This window comes from Anopheles coustani, chromosome 3, assembly GCF_943734705.1.
Source record: "Anopheles coustani chromosome 3, idAnoCousDA_361_x.2, whole genome shotgun sequence".
Classification (NCBI taxonomy): Eukaryota; Metazoa; Arthropoda; class Insecta; order Diptera; family Culicidae; genus Anopheles; species Anopheles coustani.
In genome coordinates this window covers 37,712,890-37,733,175 of record NC_071288.1, presented here as the reverse complement: position 1 = coordinate 37,733,175, position 20,286 = coordinate 37,712,890, and the positions used below count along the sequence as shown (strand labels likewise).

General features: G+C 44.4%; 1 protein-coding gene across 1 annotated transcript in view; it reads right to left on the bottom strand.

Annotated features, from left to right (window-relative positions):
• Positions 1-10,007: 10,007 nt before the first annotated feature.
• LOC131260424 (sodium-dependent phosphate transporter 1-A) overlaps positions 10,008-20,286 on the bottom strand; it is a 49,030-nt gene continuing 38,751 nt past the window's right edge. Inside the window, exons 2-7 of the mRNA XM_058262137.1 lie at positions 13,950-15,909; positions 13,458-13,883; positions 12,701-13,322; positions 12,063-12,434; positions 11,795-11,980; positions 10,008-11,705 (exon numbers count right to left, since the gene is read on the bottom strand). Of these exons, the coding sequence (XP_058118120.1) occupies positions 11,405-11,705; positions 11,795-11,980; positions 12,063-12,434; positions 12,701-13,322; positions 13,458-13,883; positions 13,950-14,142 (2,100 nt within the window). The 5' untranslated portion in view covers positions 14,143-15,909 and the 3' untranslated portion in view covers positions 10,008-11,404. The remainder of the gene's footprint in view (positions 11,706-11,794; positions 11,981-12,062; positions 12,435-12,700; positions 13,323-13,457; positions 13,884-13,949; positions 15,910-20,286) is intronic.

Below are 20,286 nucleotides of genomic sequence, written 5' to 3'. Positions count from 1 at the left end.
ATCATATCAATCATCCGTGATACAACTGGTCATGTTATTTGTTACTTGCGTAAAAAAGCACAGTATATTGACCATAAATTACGAAATCGATGCGCGCTCTTTATGGGTGACACTGGCCGCTAATCTGCGAACCGTGTCCAGCCGTCGGTCATTTAGTTTACTTATTGATCACACCGTCAACGAACGCCAGCGAATTTTCCGGCTGTACTGAAGGTCAATTAGGGTGTAAGCGAAAAAAAAGCTATCCCAATCCATAAGCAATCAATCGATGGCGCTTACGTGAACTCTTACACGGTCATACGGGGGATTTCCCGTACCAAACCAACTTTCTGGGGACGTAATCGATGCCGATATTAAAGCAATTATCTCGCAGCATGGTCCCTATGGGCCTCTATGGTATAACCAAAAAACCAGACCTATACCTAGCTGCCTGTGGTTCCAAAACACAAATGAAGCTGTCTAAAGTGCCCCCTCAAAGTACCTCCTTTGAAGCGTGTTTGGGGTAAATACAAAAAAACAAGAAGCGAACTAAAGGTCCTAATGTGTCTACCCACCCCGGCGTCCTCGAAACGTCACCCGAAGTGATCTATCATATGGCTCGAATCTCACCCGAAAACAGATACAGGGGGCGACCGAGGTCCTGCCAAGTGTCCACTACCGAGGCAAATGGCATCCGTAACTACCCGCGCCACCAGCTCGGAAGTAATCGATCTCTATTCGTGCCACAGTTAGAGGCTCATTTACACAGCCTTTCCCGTGTACCTGCGGCCGACACGAGAAGGATGGACACGGAAGGCTCGCACGGCCGGGGGTAGCGGGTCCATTTGGAACAGTGCTCCCAGACGACATTGGCTCGGTTGTTAAACGAACGGTTGTAGCGCCAGCTACCTCTGGGTTTGCCGGGTGCCGTTAATACACTGCCAAAATGGCCAGATGTCGCCCACCCAAATGCGATACCCTTGGGAGTGCCGAATCCTGCACTCTGGAACCTCATTACAGTGTCCGTATGCGTACCTGGTATGTGCCCACATTAAGAGCGGGTGTACCGAGACCCAGGCGGAGGTACTTGACAACGATGGCGCTGGGTAAGGGTAGACATTGTTGCAGCTAATCACCGTTTGCGGAGGGTAGAGTTCGATAAAATCAATCAGCAGTCGGTCGTCTACAGTGGAGAGACTTCTTTAGCCGGTAGGTGCCGGTACCGATGTAAGCGTACACCACGACGAGTCAGTTGTCGTTCGCCGGTTATTTGTAGCAGGTGTATTACTGCCGCCGTAGGCGCCCGATATAGGGGTCATAAATTTACGATGACCATCGTATTACACACCGGATTAGCAAATAACGCGGCGAATCCCTGACGTGCACGGGGAACCCAGACAGGTGTCATTCTTGACGACAGCCAGGCACCTTTTCAATAATTGTCTTTTTTTATGGTGTGTAACTTTCTTGAGACCTTGTTGAAAACAGGCTGCCTAAAAACGACAAAACGGGAATGACACCCGAGAGTGCCGGTCAGTTTCGCATCAAAGTGCATGCGAGGTGCATCGGAATTTGGAGGTGAAAGCATCGAGTACAGAACGTTTTGTGTAATTTGTGGGATTATCGCGAAAATTTTATGAAAGAAATTTGACGCACGGAAGCAAAGTGAATAAGCAATTGAAGCAGCAAAACTTATAGCTAGTTTTTTCAAATATGTGATCGTAGTGTGAATTCGATAGAAAGTAAAGAAACAAAATACTTACCTGATTGGTGATTGTAATAAATTATTCCCGGTGTTGCGTGTCCTTGTTGTTTGGGGTCTCGATCTGTTCATTACCACGATGAGGCGGCTCTTGATTTCGGCATTTGGTATCGCCCTGGTGGCCGTGTTAACATCCGGAAGTCCGCTGTTTTACGAGAGGTAAGGTGTGCGGGTTCGAAAAACAGGGTTTTGTGAAGTCCGTGCAATCAAAGATAGAAGTGTTTAGAATTATCAGTATCAACATGTTGCGTTTTGTTTTTCTGCAATCTCTCCCTCTCACCCACAAAGGCCAAAAGTGTTGAACAAGGTGGAGTTTTCTGATGCCGGTGTCGACGGTGACCGGATCGATCCGCTGATCGACACATCGGAGGAGGAAGCCACCATCTCGGTTAGTTCCTTTACCGACACCAACGATGTAGGCGGAAACGATTCCAAAGAAAGCCTCCCGGATGGTACGGTCGACGGACAGATGGCCACCGAACGAACGGCGACGGAAGGAGCTTGGAGAACGGATGCTGGGGAGGTGACGTCAACAGTAACAGCTAGTTTAGGTACTACGAAATCGGATGTACCGGAAGTGCTGGAAAAGAGAGAAAACGTTACCGATCAGGGTAGTGCTCCTCCGGTTAACTCGACTGTGGTTGGGAATTCGAATGAAGGAAGTGTAAAGAGTAACAACAAACAACCAGTCGATGTTGAAACAACCACGAAAGATGCTGTACACACGACCAAAATGCCTTTGACACAAGATGCTGCAATCGAAATTAGTACTACAACGATTACAGTGGAGAAAGAAAGTGAAAGTACGACCACTTCTCGGGTGATCGTGGCGGTAACAGATAGTACTACTGTTACTTCCATGGAAATAACAGAAAGAACTACAGGTATCGAAAGTTTAGTTGAGGCTTCAACAACATCGTCGATCGACTTGACATCAACGGAACCCAGCATTCGATCGAAAACAACCATCAGAGATTCCGGGGAAACGTCAACAGAACTTACGGAAACTACGACGCTGATGTCCACTACTGAAGAGGTAGTAACAGATTCCCTATCTGGCAATTTCGAATCAACAAGGAAAATGATCGAAACCACCACTTCACTAGAAGAAGAAAATTTTACCGTACCTATTTCTACCTTTTCTGAAACAACGATTCTACCGACTTTATATGAAACAACTCATAGTTCTGAGACATCAGATAGTTCAGTCAGCAATAAGTCAGCAGATGTTACCGACTCCACTGAAACAATCCTAGAAACTGCATCAACAGAGCAGATTTCGGTAACACCTAGGGAGGGTATTGAAGGGCAGAAAACAACCACCGAAGTGTATGCTAGTGAAGAATCTTCAAGGGTCACAGGTGCGACACCAACAATGCAACCTTCAATGGAGTCATCAGAGACAGTGGAAAAGACTACACAAGAATCTGCAAATGATAGGATAGGAGAGGAACCAACTACGGCTGCATCCATTGCGTCCACTGAGATAGTTGCAACAAGTACGTTGGGATCTACTAGTAGTGAGACTGATGAACGAACAACAGTTATATCTGTTGGATCTTCTGAGTCAAGTGAAACAAATAAACTAGGATCGTCAAGCAGCGAAGAAGTAGATGAAACAACCACGACCACTTCGTCCGCGTCTCTGGCGTTCACTGAAACGAGTAGATCAGAATCTACAAGCAGTGGAGAAGATTATAAAACAATCACGACTCCATCTACGTCTTTTGAATTAGCTGTAACTACATCACAAGCATCTATAGCCAGTGAGGCGTATGATGAAGTAATAACGGGTACTTCTACAGCATCTTCAGACTTAACGGAAACAAGTACGGCAGCATCCGCAAGTAGTGAGGCAGATGATGGGTTTACTGTAACAACTGCAGAAGGATCAACAATTAGTGAGGTTACAGTTGAACCCACACCGGTGACTTCAATTGTGTTTTCTGACCTAACTGAAACAAGTACAGTTGAATCAACAAGTGGTGAAATAGGTACAATTCCAACAACGAAATCTTTGATTGTGTCTTCTACGACAACAGAAACGAGCACAGCAGGATCGGCAAGTAATGAAGCTGATACCGAACCAACAACAGCAACTTCAACTGTATCTTCTGAGTTAACTGAAACGACACCGCAAGGGTCTGCTAGCAGTGAAGCAGATGATGAAGTAGCAAAGGTATCAACAACTTTGACTTATATAACCGAAAGGACAACACAAGGAGCTACAAGTAGTGAGATGCACGATGAACTGCAAGCTATTACTTCAACTGCACCCTCTGACTTAACTGAAACAAGTACCGTAGGATTAACCAGTGGTGAAATAGGCAAAATTCCAACAACGATATCTTCTATTGAGTCATCTGAAACAACAGAAACGAGTTCTGCAAGCAGTGAGGCGTATGATGTACCTTCAACGGTGACTTCACTTTTATCTTCTTATTTAACCGAAACGACAATCCAAGGAACTAAAAGTAGTGAGAAAGATGATAAAGCAACAACGAGTACAGTTGAGTCTAGTGTTAATACATATAGCAGTAGTGGTACAATTACTTCAATAGTTAATTCTTCATATGAGCCTTTGGACATGACTACACAAAGGTCTACAATTGATGATTCAAAAGATAACACAACACCACTTATTTCAACTGCGCCATATGGATCAACTGAAACGACTGCACATGGATCTTCGCCTGATGACACTTTAACCACGAGGTATTCAAATGAGAGTTCAAGATCGACAGAAGTGACGCAAGGATCTTCAAATCGAGACACCGGTTCTATTTCAACAACGATTACTTCGATTGACTCGTCAGAGGCAACTGAAGCGATTAAGCAAGAATTTGCAAATGGTGACACGGTAACTGTTCCTACAAATATTTCTTCAATTGAGTTTTCTGAGTCATCCGAAACAGCTACAAACGATGGAAAAGACATAACTGAAAGGACAGTGAGCATAACAGAAACGGTGGAGGAAACGTCAACTATAACCGTCGCCGGGCATTCCTCGGAAACTGCAGAGTTTCCAGTCACTTCTACCATCGGAAATGTTGATACCAACGCTAACGAATTCACAAGTGTAGAATCTACCACTATGACCGACATCATAGAACGTGATATCGAAAGAGGAACTATGCAAGTAACAACACTACCCTCACCTACTTATGCAACACCTTCCGCAGAAACCGCAGGAGAAGCTGATGCAACCATTACAATCACAGCGGCAATTGCAGAAGAATCGATAGTTGCAACTACGGAAAAGTTTTCGCGAGATATAACCACAGACTTTGTGGAACGGAGTGAGGCAACGACAACACGCTCTGCAGTAGAGACTACAAGTTTCACTACAAGCGACGAACTTGAGCCAGAAACAAGTACAATCTTCGATAAAACAGAACAATTAACCAGCAGTATGTCAACCCAAGTCAAAACGACCGGCTCGGAAGAGATGCTTCAGGGGACAGGCACCACAGTGGCAACGGACAGCGAAGAAGTTACTTTAAATGTTTCCGAAACATATGAATCTATGGCATCCGATGTGATGCTTTCCGACACGAGCGCCAACTTTGAAAAGGAGAGTGAGGCAACGGAAGCTATAACTTTCAGCACTCAAGAAACGATTGCGGAAGTCACAACATTAGCTCTCAGAAAAAACAGTGAGGAAGTAACTAAAGCTACACCCATTTTACCCGTTGAAATCTCTTCAAGAGATACGGTGGAGACTATTTCTTTAACAGAACACAGCACAACAGTTTCAACTACTGATGAAATTGTATCACAAACGAATGGCTATGAGAAAACCAACAGAGATGTTACGAAAGATGATGTCTTAACAACAACAGAAAAAGTCATACCTACGAATAGTTTAGAGGTTGTTGAAACTACGGACACAACGACAGCTTTCACCTCACCGGAAGAAGTAACATCAGATGCAATGGAAATTACCGAAAAGTTCTTCACTGAGTCACAGAAACTCACAACTGAAGCTGTTCCAGTACAGTCAACATGGAGTACCACGAGTAAAACTGTTCTCAACGCTAGTTTCGTCGGGTTGCCTTCAGAGCCAACTACGACGACAGAACAATCTGATGCAGAAACTACTGGTGCTTCAGTGGTATCTTTGGCAACCGAATCAAGCGCCACTTGGTCAGAATTGGTAACACCGTGGACGAATGCAACGGTTACAACGACGATCAACATTGAAGACACTACACATTCAGGGACCACCACTACAGAAAGTTCCAGTGCTTCAGATGCAGCTCATACTGAATATATCAGTCCATCAACTACCCCAAGGACGACTGCCGTGACTAATGAACAACTGACAGTTAATAAGAGCTTAACTGACGTACCAAAAGTAACGACAAGATCACCCGTTACCTTGCCAGCGCAGCCTTACCCCCGGGACTTGTTGACGTCATATACAGATCATCCAAAGAAAAATGCTACTCTTTCGTACCCAATCCCGGGGGTGACCAATCCAGCCGGTGCTACTATTACACCGGAAAAGCAACTACCATCAACATCAGATGCACTATCAACACCGGCTGAGGACAGCGGATCCACCGGACATACGATGCATCATCTTCTGGTTATCGTTCCGTTTGTACTGACACTCCTTCGAACCAGTCCAGCTACCTAGCAGTATTGGTTGGTGTGGTTTACATTCGCATCTCGATTGTGCCGTTCTATCCAACTTTTCAGGATAACATTGAAGTAATCGTTAAGAGCACGCGGTTTACGTGTTGTGGAAGAACATATCGTTAAGTTAAAAGAAAATTGTTTCGTTAAGCGTTAACTTCGTCGCCCGGCAGGCTACGGTAGAGTTTTAACACATGTTTTAATTTTAAGTGTACACGCCATCTTTGATAATCGGTTTTTGAATAAACGAAAACATCTGTCGCAAGGATGGGTAACTTATGGTAAAATGAGTGATGTACGAGTGGTTCATCAAAATGGTTTGAGAAAAATAATTGCCGTTCTTTCCGCTACACAACTTTGAACGACGTTTGGTTAAGGTTTGTTTCAGACTTAAATTTATTGATTTGACAGCTCCTTCATTCTTGTACTGGTTTTTTCCTTTCTTTTGCGTTACTTCCATTCGCACATTATTTGAATTCCTTCTTAGCACACCGTGTTTTATCATTCGAAATTATCGCGATGCATTTGTTTTGCGATGGGACACTTTCACACCTTCACACGCATTAACAGTCGTTCTTCGCTACCATCTTCCATTTGTTTTCTTCTTGTACAGTGTTGGTCAGTTCTACACACCACTTACTCATCAGCGGATTCCCTAAAGGATTCAGGTTTTTCTTCATTCGTTGCCTGCTTCGTATCATGCTCTCATTCTATCTTCAACAACACTCTTTTTACATGCTTTGCTCACGAACGATCTCGGAACTATTTCCATTTAATTATTTGTTTTAAATGTATTTTTCCTCGTTCAGTTATTTTTCATTTTTGCAATGCGTTTTTCTTCGTCGTTATTCATCTTTTTGAATCACCCATGCCAACTGTCCGATACGGCTTTACTGTTTTTCTTCCATCTTGGTTTCATCTTTAATAGGACAAGTTTCGCTACTCTACAGTTTCTGGGTTACGGGGTTTGTTTTAAGTACGTCAAAAATCACGTAGTTATTTTATTTAGCACATTCACTGTCTGATTACTGCGGTATCTTTTGGGAGACTTCGTTTTAGAGAAGCTTTTTTTGTCACCTCACTCCCGCAGGATGTGTTCTATTTGATGAAAATAGAGGGTATAAAAGTATGAGAAGTACATAAATCATAAGCGTAAATTGCAAATGCCAACGAACGAAAGACAATTCATGAATGAATCAAACATGAAGTTTAGGTTATTACCAAGAAGAAAACAAATTGCATCCGTAGTATCGAAAATGGCAGCTGAGGTTCCCAACAATTCCTCTCTATAATCCTTGGCCGATACATTTCGTAAATTTAGTTAAGGTTTGTCATATGCCCGCGTAAGTGTGTGTTTGTGTGTGTGTAAGTGTGAAAGTGTACGTGTCTCTCGAGCAAATAGAGTGTGTTGTTTCTCCCTTCCTACGCTTTGCACACAAAAAAAGGAAAATATTTTTAAACCTACTGCCATACTAAATGAAGTACTACATTTTATGCGGATTTCATACCATGGGGCCATGGATCTCCTAAAGCAGTCTATTACTACAAATGTTTATGCGCATCTGTACGCCAATGGATATTACACCCTATAAAGGCTGTTCAAAAGTGAAATCATTTTACCAAACCGATTTTCTTGTCGCACCACGAAATGTGTTTGTCATTTGTTCCTTTCATTGAAAGATGTTGATGGAATTTTAAGTAACATGGAGAAACATAAAACTTGTTCAATGCGCACAGGTAGTAATGTCTCGATTACATACGAAAACCCTTCGTAAAACAAGTAGAAAATAAAAGCGTTCATAATCAGAAAAAAGTGTATTAAAAATGTAAGTCGAAAGTGCAAAAAAACCTCCAATATTTGCTGAACTAGCAAACGAATCGGTGGAACAAAACTCACGCAAAAGTTTAAAAAAATTAATCACAGAAGATTCCAAATAATTGATGCACCAGGAATAAATATGATAGAGACCTAAGCACAGCTAATAGCGAAGCCAAAACGGGCCAGCTCAGTAGTACTCCAACGCTGGTTGTTTATCGCCAGGGTATCCATCGTCACCTATCTATAACATCCAGAACTGTGTTACCATTTGTATTTTTTTTGTCGCTTTTCTATTTTACTTTCATCAATTTTGTTTGATTTCTTAACGACAAAAGGTTATTTGGTAGTGGTTTAGGAGTGTGTTGTGTGTTTGTTTTTGTATTCTTATCTTTTGTATTTTCAACTAACAGTGCATTCGATTTGAAACTGCATAGCAGCTCTGCATCCTCAATTCAACATGTAATATGCATAACAACGGGCGAATGGTGCGAACGGACTGGCGGGCGTAGTAATTCGTCTCCTGCATCCCGCACACAGTTTCTCCTCGCTTTAGCACCTATCCGCATCCAAACCCACACTTTACACAGTAACAACACACATCGATACACGGGAAAAGGGGACGGCCTGCGAGCGAGCGCTGGCCGGTTCCCGTGTTAACTAGTACGATAGATGTATGCCTATGTCCTTCTTTTTTGTTTGTAATCACATTGTCTAATAATTTTGTCGTTAGGTTTTCTGTTTTGCTGCACCATTCACATCGGATCCATATGAGATTTTAATATTGATTTTCTGTATCCGTTCGATCTGATCTTTGAACGGAGTTTTATCACTTCGTGCGTTGTTGTGTGTTATTTTTTTCTCAATTCATTTTTTTTCTCCTGCATTGTATGTGACGGTTTTCTCTTCCTATTGCTCAAAAGAATTGAAAAATGTGGTCGCATAGCGAGTTGCGCGGAAAATTCTTTCAGCCACCGCAACCGCAAAACGTTGGACATACGCGGATTCCTCGATGGACGGAATCTACGGATAATCTAATGATCGCCCTTCGCGGGTCGTGTATGGTGGACACAGAGGCCGGGCCGCAAAGATGGAAGCGGTCGGATTTACAACCTACGTAGTAGTAGTAGCACACCCAATTTTAACTGCTCTTGTAAGGGAAGCATGTAGCTTTCGGTTCCCCCTTTCGCCGTTCATTATGTACGTTTCTAGTCAAACCCTAGTGGTCGAGAGTACAGAAAAGTTTACCCCTACCACACATCATACTAACTGTACCACCAAAAGGGAGACACACAGATACACATTTATATTAGCGATAGAATTTTGGCGGTTTTGAGTTTAGTGTAAAGTTTTGATGCACTCTACTGTATGAGGTGATGGTGGAAAGCAACAGTTTTGGCAGCATTGGCATCGTCAACGACCGATAGCAATGGGTAAGTGATATCGTACGATCTTACCGTATCACGGAGTGGTTGCTTTGGGTCTATTTTATGACCAAGGTGTTTTATGTCTAGGTGTCATAGAATGGTTTAATCGTGTTGAGAGAGAATTGACAAAATGTTAATGGTCGTCGGCTTTGAGGGGCGACAAAACATGAGCATCAAGTCCGTTTTGCTTTTCTTCAGTAGCAAAACAAGCGCCTTCTTTCAGAGCGAGTAGCGATGGACGGGATTATACGTATCCAAGCTAGGTTCTGACTAGACAACGTGCGATGGGTCCACGTCACATAGATTCACGTATAGAAAAAAAAGATTATGATGGGCCATTTTTTCCTCTTCTATTTTGGTATGATTTGTGTTTGTTTTACCCCTTTTTCGAATGTCGAAGCAGGCGGACGACATTTGATTTTTTTTTTTTGTTGAGTTTGTTGTTTTTTAATCTGTTTATCTTCTCCGCTTGTCTGCCTAAGGTCGGACACATTATTTTGCTACATTAATCTCACTCTACACGCTACTGCTCGATCTTACTACGCTATGGCGCTAACGTTCAATATGTTAGAGAATTACTTTTTTTATCTGCTCTTGCCAGAGTTTTACCTGTTGTTAGTAGTTGCTGTCATTTTCTACCATTTTGGTGATGCTCTATTGGAAGATGTCCCGCAGTGAAGTGTGTGTTTTATTTTGTCTTTTCTACGCTTTTGTCGATCGATGAAATGGATATTATATTTCTTTCAGATCGACCTATTTTCTAGCACGCTTCTCCTCTCTCGTGCCATCCTTTTGCACGTGATCACATGCGAAGGACATCTTCGTAGCACCAAATCACCAAGCATTCCGCTCTATCACGTAACCCTGTGCCAGAATTGCTTAAACTGCTGCACCGCTTCCCTTTCATCTACCAAATGTGTGCTGTGGGTGTTTCTTATCTGTTTGTCCAGCAACAGATGCTTCTACCTCGCGCCATCTTTCCACACACCAACACCAATAACTCCGTTTTAGGGTTCTTTCGTGTTTCGCTTTGCTTGGCAAACTATCCGCGCACTCTGAAGAGGTCTAGTTGGTTCGATCCTCTTCGTTACGTGCCCCTACCTAACGCTACCTTCTCTTTCCGTTAGTTTGTTTTTCTCTTCTTTCCAACTATGAGCTAATGAGAAACGATGATACAATTTACAGCTAAAATGGAAATGGGTTGTGGAAAAATTGAATTGGATGATGATGCTAACACGCTAGTGCTCCACTAAATGAAATAAAATTATTGTTTGCTTGTTTGTTTAGAAAATATAAATTTCCCGGAATGGTAGGAACCAATCAAAATCATGTTTCCTTGATTTTTCTTGAACACCGAAAAGCGTATACGGTGGTTATGATCTCCTGCGGACGATTCCGAAAGCCCTGTAATATTTTGTTGCTGGAGACTAGTGACTTTTTCGTGAATGAAATATAAATGATTCTGAGATGGGGGAGGCCACGAACTATCGTGTTTAAAACAAAAATATCTAACAACATGGACGTGCTTAAGTAACTTAAAGTTCTGGAGATAAGATAATGTGACACACTCGATGGCCGTCGGCGATCACTGCTTCACTCCGCTCACATTGCTTTCTCTGGCGTATCTGCAGCTGTTGGCGAGCCTTGCACGCTCTCTCAGCGTTTAGAATTGATGATGGGTCTGGAAGGGTATCAGTGCGCTTTCGATTTTTCCTGTCAATGTGTGTTTTGCGTATCGTCGGTACTGCTTCATCCATAGTGTCCAATTACTTTCGATCCTTACGGTAGCACCATAGCTCGCAATGCCATCATGAAACCGGCGCTTAGTAGTGCTGCGACTGGCACGGTAACCACCCATGCGTACACAATATTCCGGAAGAGACCCCAGTCGACGGCTTTCTGCTGTGCGGTGACGGCGTGATGCGGGTGCTGCTTATGCTCCTCACTGGCGGCTGGATGCGCGTTTGCCTGCCCCACGAACACTACCGAACCCACCTTGCAGTGGGTCGTTGAGATTGGCAGCCCGATCTTGGAGGCAATCAGCACCGTCAGTGCGGCACCGATTTCAATTGTGAATCCACTGGAAGAGGAGAAAGGTGAAACGAACTCGGTAAGTGTCGGGATGTTTCGATGGCAATTGAGAAAACGGGATCGTACGAAAATACTTACGTCGAGGGGGTAATTTTGGTGAGATCATTACCGATCGTTTCGATCACACGGCGACCCCACAACCACAGGCCGACGGAAATGCCCAGGCCACCGTACAGCAGGATCAACAGTGGTGTTTCAGACTTTTGCAGTACCGATCCCTCGCGATAGATCATAAATAGCGCAATCAGTGGTCCAATCGCGTTGCTAGAGAAATATGCGGAGGGAAAGCGATCGAAAGTTAGTTCCGCTGTGGAAAATAAACGCGTGTCGATGTTCCTCTCCTTACCTGACATCGTTGCCACCGTGCGCAAAACTGCCGAACGTGGCCGTAAGCACCTGCAGGAAGGAAAACAGCGCCGAAACGTCTTCGGGCTCCTCAACCGGTTTCCGCGTCCGATTGTCTTCTTCGGAGCCTTCCTTCGCGCTGATCAGTGGTACTTTGCTCGAGTTCGGCGATAGGGTGGCACTGATGAGCGGGTGTTCCAGTCCGGCGGCTGCCTCGATTTTGCTCAAATCCGCTTTCTTCATGTCTCCATCCGCGCCACCGAGCAGGACGTTCTGTGGCATCAGCGTATAATCGGTGATCGGAAGCGTGCTGTCGCTTTTCGGGCTGGTCGGAGATTTGCCGTTCTGCAAGGCGATCACAGTTGGTTGTTCTCTGCAGAAGATCAAAAGAGTAAATAAAGTATTTCTTATGTTGTTCAATGCGCATACTATCTAATTATTCAAAGATAATCTATGCACTGGAAAGATTATTCTATTAGGTATCACAAAAAAGAGTCCAAAGATTACTTGAAAACCATTGTGATTTAACAACAATATTTAATCAAATTAGGTTTTATAAAACTGACTCAAAGGGAAGCGATTCAATTTACTTCTGTGAAGGTTTACAAAATACTGTTTTAAAGCATCAGGGATACTCACTTTAGACCACCGTTGACGAGATGACCCGAGTCGGGTGACTTTGGCGAGACGTTCGCACTATTACGACGGTCAAAGTACGTGCCGAGGTGGAAGCGCCCATTTCCGTTGTACGACTGGTACTCATCGATGTAGTTCAGACTGGTCACGGTCAGGTCGGTGTTGTCAAGGCTAGTCTTGTCCTGCGCACTCAGTAAGCTGTTCGCCTTCTTCACAATCTCCGGATGGAAGGCGTACGGCCCACCAGCACCGGCACCAACCGTCGGCGATAGCTCGCTGGACAGTTTCTTCATCAGCCCATTCTGTGGCCCCTGCTGCTGCAGCTGCTGTTGCGATGAGAGCGACACCAGTTCGGTCGTTTCGGTAATGGCTGGCAGGGCCTTTCCGTCGTTGGCCACCAGTGAGAGGGGACGCTTCGGTCGGCGCGGGCTTCCGTTCGACGAGGAGTCACCGTCCGAGTCGCCGAGCATGAACTGCGTCTTGTTCGTACCACCATCCTGGCCGGCGAGGATCTTACGCTTTTGCCACGGCACTACAAACAACTGCACCAGGACGGCCACGGTAACGCCGAGCGATATGCTGACAACAAATGCTACCCACACCGGGATGTTATCCATATACAGCACTGAAAATCGATAATCATCGTGTGAGTGTGTTACCGCCAGGCGGTCGCGCATCGGTGGGAGGGGAAAAGGCTATACACACACGATACTCTCCCCCTACCCACTTCATCCCACACCATTCGTCACGGTATGCTTACATTTTGGTCCATCGTGCACGATACTAAATACATTCACAGCCAATGTCGTGCCGTAGAACAGGGGCAACGAGAGCAGTCCGGCACGGAGCGGATTCTTCGCGTTCAGGATAAACTTGCGGATCGTCCAGAAGAGCATCACGCTCACCAGGCCGCTCAGCACGGGCGAGATGAACCAGGAACCGATGATCGTCATCAGCGTCTTCCACTTGAGCCCTTGCGTGCCACGGGCCACCAAACTGAAGCCGATCGTCGAGCCGACAATACTGTGAGTGCCGGAGATTGGCATCTTGAGGAATGTGGCCACCAGCAGCCAGAGTGCCGAGCTGCCCAGTGCCGACAGGCAGCCGAGCATCAGTTCCGTTTCGCTGCCCTTGTACATCTCTACTTCGAGAATTCCTTTTCGCATCGTATCCGACACTTTGTAACCTGTCGAGGAGGAGCACAAAACTGTTGTAACATCTGCTAGAATCCTGATCGAACCATCGTCCTTACCTATCAGTACCGCACCAGCCAGCTCGCAAACGGTGGCCAACCAGCAGGCTTGCCGTAGCGACAGCACACCAGAACCAACGCTCGTACCGAACGAGTTGGCCACATCGTTCGCACCGATACCGAACGCAAGAATAAACGCTATGATGAAGCCGAGGATCACGATCCAGAGGATCTCGGGCGCGAAGGGTTCCATCTTGGGAGGGTGCTCTTTGTGTGGTTTTGCACGTGGAAACGTTCAAGTTAAGGCAGATATCTGCTGCAGCTGGGTGCTTCTTTCGAAAACCCCGAAGACGAGAGAGTGAGGAGGAGGTAAAGGAAATCTCCCTACCAACCGAAACAGTGGAGTGTGCTTTTCTTGAGATAAGCTAGTCTTTAAAAAAAAACAACCGCTTGAAAGAATCCTTTCAATAAATACGCCTGTCACGCGGTACGAAGACACTTCGGAGTAAACTACTTGAGATGGGATTTTCCGCTTGTATATTAAGTTGTATATTACTCTAGAAGCTTTAAAAAACAAACCACGAAGTATTCGCAAGTCTTCAAGACACGTTCAAACGTAGGGGATGACGCCTTCACAATGGATGCCAATGGGTTTTTGAATTCAAAATTCGTTCCTCTCCTTGTTCTATCCTCCGTTTTCGGCGGCAATGCTAACAACAATAGTGTTGTGGAATACCACAAAAAAAATGTGTGCTTCTTGAAACGCACAAAATTACCTCTTAGATGGCCCACCAGTGGCACTTTAAAAAACAAACGCTGTTTTGCTTCAAACGGTGTTCTTCACCCCTATACCAAATTCTTCACACTCAAATCCTAAAGTGTGCCAGCCTTATGTAGCGTTTAAAAAAAACTATATTAAGTATTTAGGAGTAATGTCTAATACGAACTTGTGTATGTGAGTGTGCAATTTAAAGTAGGATTATAATCTACACGCAAGTAAGTAGTTAAGTGACGGACTCTCTAAAAACAGGAGCAATTAAAAAGGACACCGATGTGCGAAGGCTTTCAATTTGCGCTGCAAATTGAAATTGCGGGTGAGCAGAGTATTGGAAAGTGAATCGAAGCTTGTTCCGTTTAGGGCTGGCTAAACCGGATGCAGTAGACCAGCAGTATCACAATCGGAAGGATCGTTTGGCAGAGCGCAGATGGTAAGTGAGTAATAATGCAGAAGTATACGCGCGCGCACACACACAAATGGTGAATGCGTAGGAAAAAGAGAGATAATAACACAAACAATTACAAATAATGAGCGAGTGCGAACGGAAAAGAATGGAAAAAACCAAAACGAAGAACAAAGATATTGTACCTTATAAAACGTTAAAATTAGTAAATTCTAGCGATGGCCACCGACGGACGCGCAGATGGACACAACAGCGTTTACTAACTAGCGTTTTAATTTGACAATGTCCGGTAGGCAGAGTTTCGTAAAAACAGCCATCGTTTCAAAAAAGGGGGGGTTTTTTGTGTGCTGTGGTGCTTTCGCCCCAGAGACTGGTGGGATCGGTCTTACCCGGTCGCGCAAGTGGGCGGCGGTACACTACACTCACGAGCCGAGATTCACCCTTCCGTAGGCCGGAAGAATGACACTCGATCTAATCCACTACAAACCGGGGGGAGAGAAAAAAAGGACTACCCCTCGAGGCACCCTTAGGAAAGGCCGTCCGCTACGGAACTCAGGCGAAAATGGTTAGAGGCTTATTGTCTCTATCCCAGCAGAGCACACACCACGGGTCTCGTCCTGGAAGGAATGGAAAGTTTTTGAAGGGTTGTAATTTTCGTAGGGTTTCTCCGGAAGGATATTCAGCCGCAGTTTATCTCCACCACACTCGATCCAACGTCCACACGGAGTTTCGCGGTAGAACACGATTCTACTGCATCGACGATTAGCTGAACAACGGCACCTTGCGACTGTTTGGCAAATTGAGCGATAGAATTTTGTGTAGGATGTTTTTATTCATATCTGAAAGTAAAGAGTAAAAGTAAAGGAATGTGAATTAATATCATTGCTTCATTGCTCCTAAGCAGGTTAAATCGTTAAAACGCAAATGTTTTCCAATATTTAACTGCCAATCAGAATTAATTGTTAAAACGGTTTTAAAAATTCGAGTCACATTTTGAGTTGAAAATTGTTTGGAAACTCGCAAACCCAATTAAACTTGGAGGAAGTGGTGATCACTACTCTCCCTCCCTCTCTTTCGATCCCCCACGATCTCGTAGTGATCAGCCTACGATTCGCGCGTGCCGCTGGCAATATGGCAAATTTTTCTTTTGGCGCCGGCAATGCATCCGCCTTCAGGATAGACCTGCACGCGCCAAACGATCGAAACCGTAGCGCACAGCAGCAGCTGACGTTCCGTGCATTCGCGAACAGGACACGACTATCGGATGAAGGTCAAGTTCAGGTGAAGTATATAGTATACGATCTCACATACCAGTAGGACACACACCAGGAGGCCCGCCCTTAACCCATGATCTTTATTTCCTTTTGATGCAATGCATTTCATTCCAACCAGGCACATGCACGTTTGTTGTTCTACCACCCCGCGAGCTAGCTATCGGTGGTGCAAGTGGCGCGTGAGTTATTGAATTAAACTACGTCCAAAGATTAATTACAATGTACGGGCTACCATTAAGAGATAACTCCGGACACTTAGTAAATTATCGCATTTTTTGTGTTATTTAATCGAAGTATTATTTTTAACTTCACGTAAGATTGTGATTACGATTTAACACAGACATAGAAGTGTGCAAAAATGTATGTGAAATAGTACATCTATGTTCCATTTAATCAAAACTGGTTCGTTTTTGCTACAAACTTGGCAAGATTAGAATACAGAAGGCCCACCCGTTAGCTCGTACACCTCTCTCCTCCTGTGTTGCTGATTCTTTCGCATTCGTTTCCAGAAGCCTCAAGCGGAAGGGAGGTCAAGGTTCCGTGATAAATTCAATCGTAGACATTAACCAAGCATCGCTAAGGAAGATGCAAAGCTACACGCGGTTTTCCGCAGCGGCAGCAAGGGAAAGAGTTTAAAATCGAATCGCGAAGAGTGATCGCTTCTGATCAGTTCGAACTCGACAAGAGGGTGTAGCGGATGGCAAGAAGGTTGGGGGGTGGGGGGGGGGGGAGACACCCCGCGTCTTTCTTAGCGTTTTAACGACCTCCCGCTTTGCACCCCAGCCGACCCTCCATTTCGTTTCCTCGGTCGGTATAAATGTGCGTGGAATGGTGATACGGTCCGCAGCGATGGTGTTGGTGCGCGAGGCGGTTCATCGGTACTTTAAAAATATCGCACACGTCTTTTCGCGCATTTGACCTTTTTACTGGTGCGACGTTATTTTTTTTGCGTTTTCGATGATCTACGACGATTTGGGGAAGCAAAAAAGCACAACCCGGTACGGATCTTTCTCCCTCCTGTCTACGGTAAAAATGAACTCTTTTTAGTTACGATCGTCCGACCGGACCAAAATACTTCCCATAAGCTCTCATCATTTTATTGCATTTGAAGCAAGTTCTGCACGATGGATACCAACAAGCAATGGTGAGTCCAAAGTCCAAACTTTAGCTAATTCTCAATAAGAATTTCCATTCACATAACACGTCAAGGAGATTTAGCAAAAAAAAATCAAACATAAATCAATAAGAAATCAAAAAGTGAAGAGGAAGAGTTTAATTTTATACTGTCGAATTTGGGTACACAGTTTCATTTCAAAATAGCTGGATGAATATTATTCTAGAATCTAATATAAAGTTAGTCGAAACACTTTGTTATTTATATTGTTGTTGGTTTTTACAATTTTATCAATTTACACAAACAATGTTATCAACAAAACAATTTTATCTAGAAATTATTCGAAAGCAACGTTTAAACATATCAAAAATTTAACGTTCTCGTATTGTTATTTTTATCCACCATGAATTAAAATTAGGATAAATGCACAATAAATTCTATAACATTCGAATTGTTAAATTTCTAACTGTGAACAACAAATTCTCTCCACTAAGCTGAGTGGTTCGGTCATATTCCAACCATTTTTTTTCGTAAGCTGATAACTCTTAACGCGAACGTTTCTGTAACCTTGTGGTATCACTGATTGTGTAACAATTTTGCTCGTTACTTTTTATTCTTATTATTTGTTTGATTAGAGAATCCCTTCCAGCTTTGAGCAGTATTGTTTCGTAACATCCAGTCGTTTGTTCTTTGAAAATCGTCACTAACAAGCGTCAAGCGAATATCAAAAAGAGAACAAATTAACGACAGAAAATGACACGGTACTTACAAGCATGCTATAATCCTGCAACTAATGACAATTGTATCTTTGTTAAAGTTTAATACAATTATTTAGCAATTATTTCAACGATTGTTGCCAATCAATGTACTTTATTATTACAAAGAGAGATTAGACCAATCGTATCAAGTCTTGTTTGTTTTTGTGTACATATGCTGTAGACCCGTAAGCGTTATGTTTATAGTTTAAAAATATACGACCTAATTCTAATTGCTTCCTGGTCCTAAAAATGTCTGTTTGGAGGAAGAATCAAGCTAAAGATTTCTTTGCGTGGTACCAACAATCTTTCATCATTTTCTAAAAAAAAAACTCCACCTATGCTTCCAAAAACATCCACTCCAATCGCCCACTTACATTTCATGTCTTTTTTGTTTTCCTCACGCGATTTGCAAATTCATGTTTTGCGCTGATTTTTAATATTGCCAATGTGTGCATGTGTGTTTGGGTTTGTATAAATATACATTTCGGCGTTTGATAGCGTCCCCTTACATCCCCTCGCCCCCCGGTACACGAGTTTATTTTCTTTTCAACCTTCTTCACACCCCATCCCTCCCCTTCCGGCCCTTGCCATCCGCGGATGTGTTATATTTATAACGACACGCGATCTTCACCCTGTACTTCCTACTTTTGGTCGCAGCAACCGCATCCCCTCATAGAAGGCCTTCTTTTTCACCGCTTTCATAAGAACGACAACGATTAACCTGCACACATACATCGGAATCTGATCTCGTTCGTTCATTACTGGATGTTGTTTTTCTTCTTCCCACCCGGTTCCCGGTTTGCAGAAACATAAACCGAACCGAATCCTGCTTTCGCTCACGTTTCCGTCGCGGGGTATCATCGATAATCTTGGGCCAGTCTACTCAACTAACTGCGAGTCAATTCATCGGCGGTTCGTTTCATTTTCTTGTGCCCATCCTTTTGTTTTCTCTTGCACAGCAGACGCCACCCAGCCGTGCGGCATCAGCCTTGTCCTCACGCCAGACGAAGGCGATCACCGGGGCTCATTAACCGGCCGAGAGCCGACCGAGATGAGTTCGGTTCGTCCGCCACGATTCGTTGAGGAATGTGTACGATCGCGTCGGAAGTGGGAAAGGAGGCACCGCACGCGAGTGATTCGGCTTGTACTACAGCCTGTCATGGTTTTCCCCGCGGGAAGCGTCTCGCGAGATAACTCAAACACAAGTGCCCTCACCTTCCACTCAGGCCTTTTCCCTGGCTTCGAATGGACTTCCATCCGTGGGGGACTTTTTTTTCCCTCACCAACCAACACAATCGAGCAAATGAAAGCAAAAGGGTGCAACAAGAAAGGGGGATACTATTTTAAGAAAACATCATGTCTTTGATAGTTCTTTTTGTGTACAATTTGCGCTACCCACCCCGCCGAGGGGAGCACGACGGCGTTCGCCAATGCCGATGTTCCGCCACGTTCGGCTCCCAGCAGCGGCTTCACTTTTATTCCGAGGCTGCCCCACCCTTCACCCCTCTCTCTCAGCAATTATTTGCCGACCACCAACAATTAATTCACCGACATTAAAAATCAATTGGCTACAACAACTCGCCGGCCTCTCCTCCCCCAACGCCGCGAGCGGACGAGGGTTTGAAGAGGCGAAAAGTGACGGAAACGGTTGGTGAGTCGGGGTTTCACTTTACATCCGATCGCTGACGCAAAGTGGAACTCTGAGCCGTGAAGAAGGATGTCCTTTCTCACTGCAGCTTGGTTGGAAGAAAGCACGACGTCGACGACGACGCGAGAGTTGATCATGACACAATTCCCTGTCATCTTGTCATCGTGACGATCCTTCTCAGTGCGGAAGGGGACGATTGTTCTTCGGATTCGGTTACGGAGAGTTACTCGAAGACTGAACAATTCAGCACGAACTGTCACAACAAGAACTGGCAAGAGGGAGAAACCGGACACCCGGCTCCGCTCTACAAAATATATGAGTATACTGCCCTTATGGACAATTTTGGTCCACGAGAGATTTGCTTCCCCCTGGTGGCACATTTGAAGAGTTCTTTTTTCATCCGCATTTGTAGATAGTTTTTT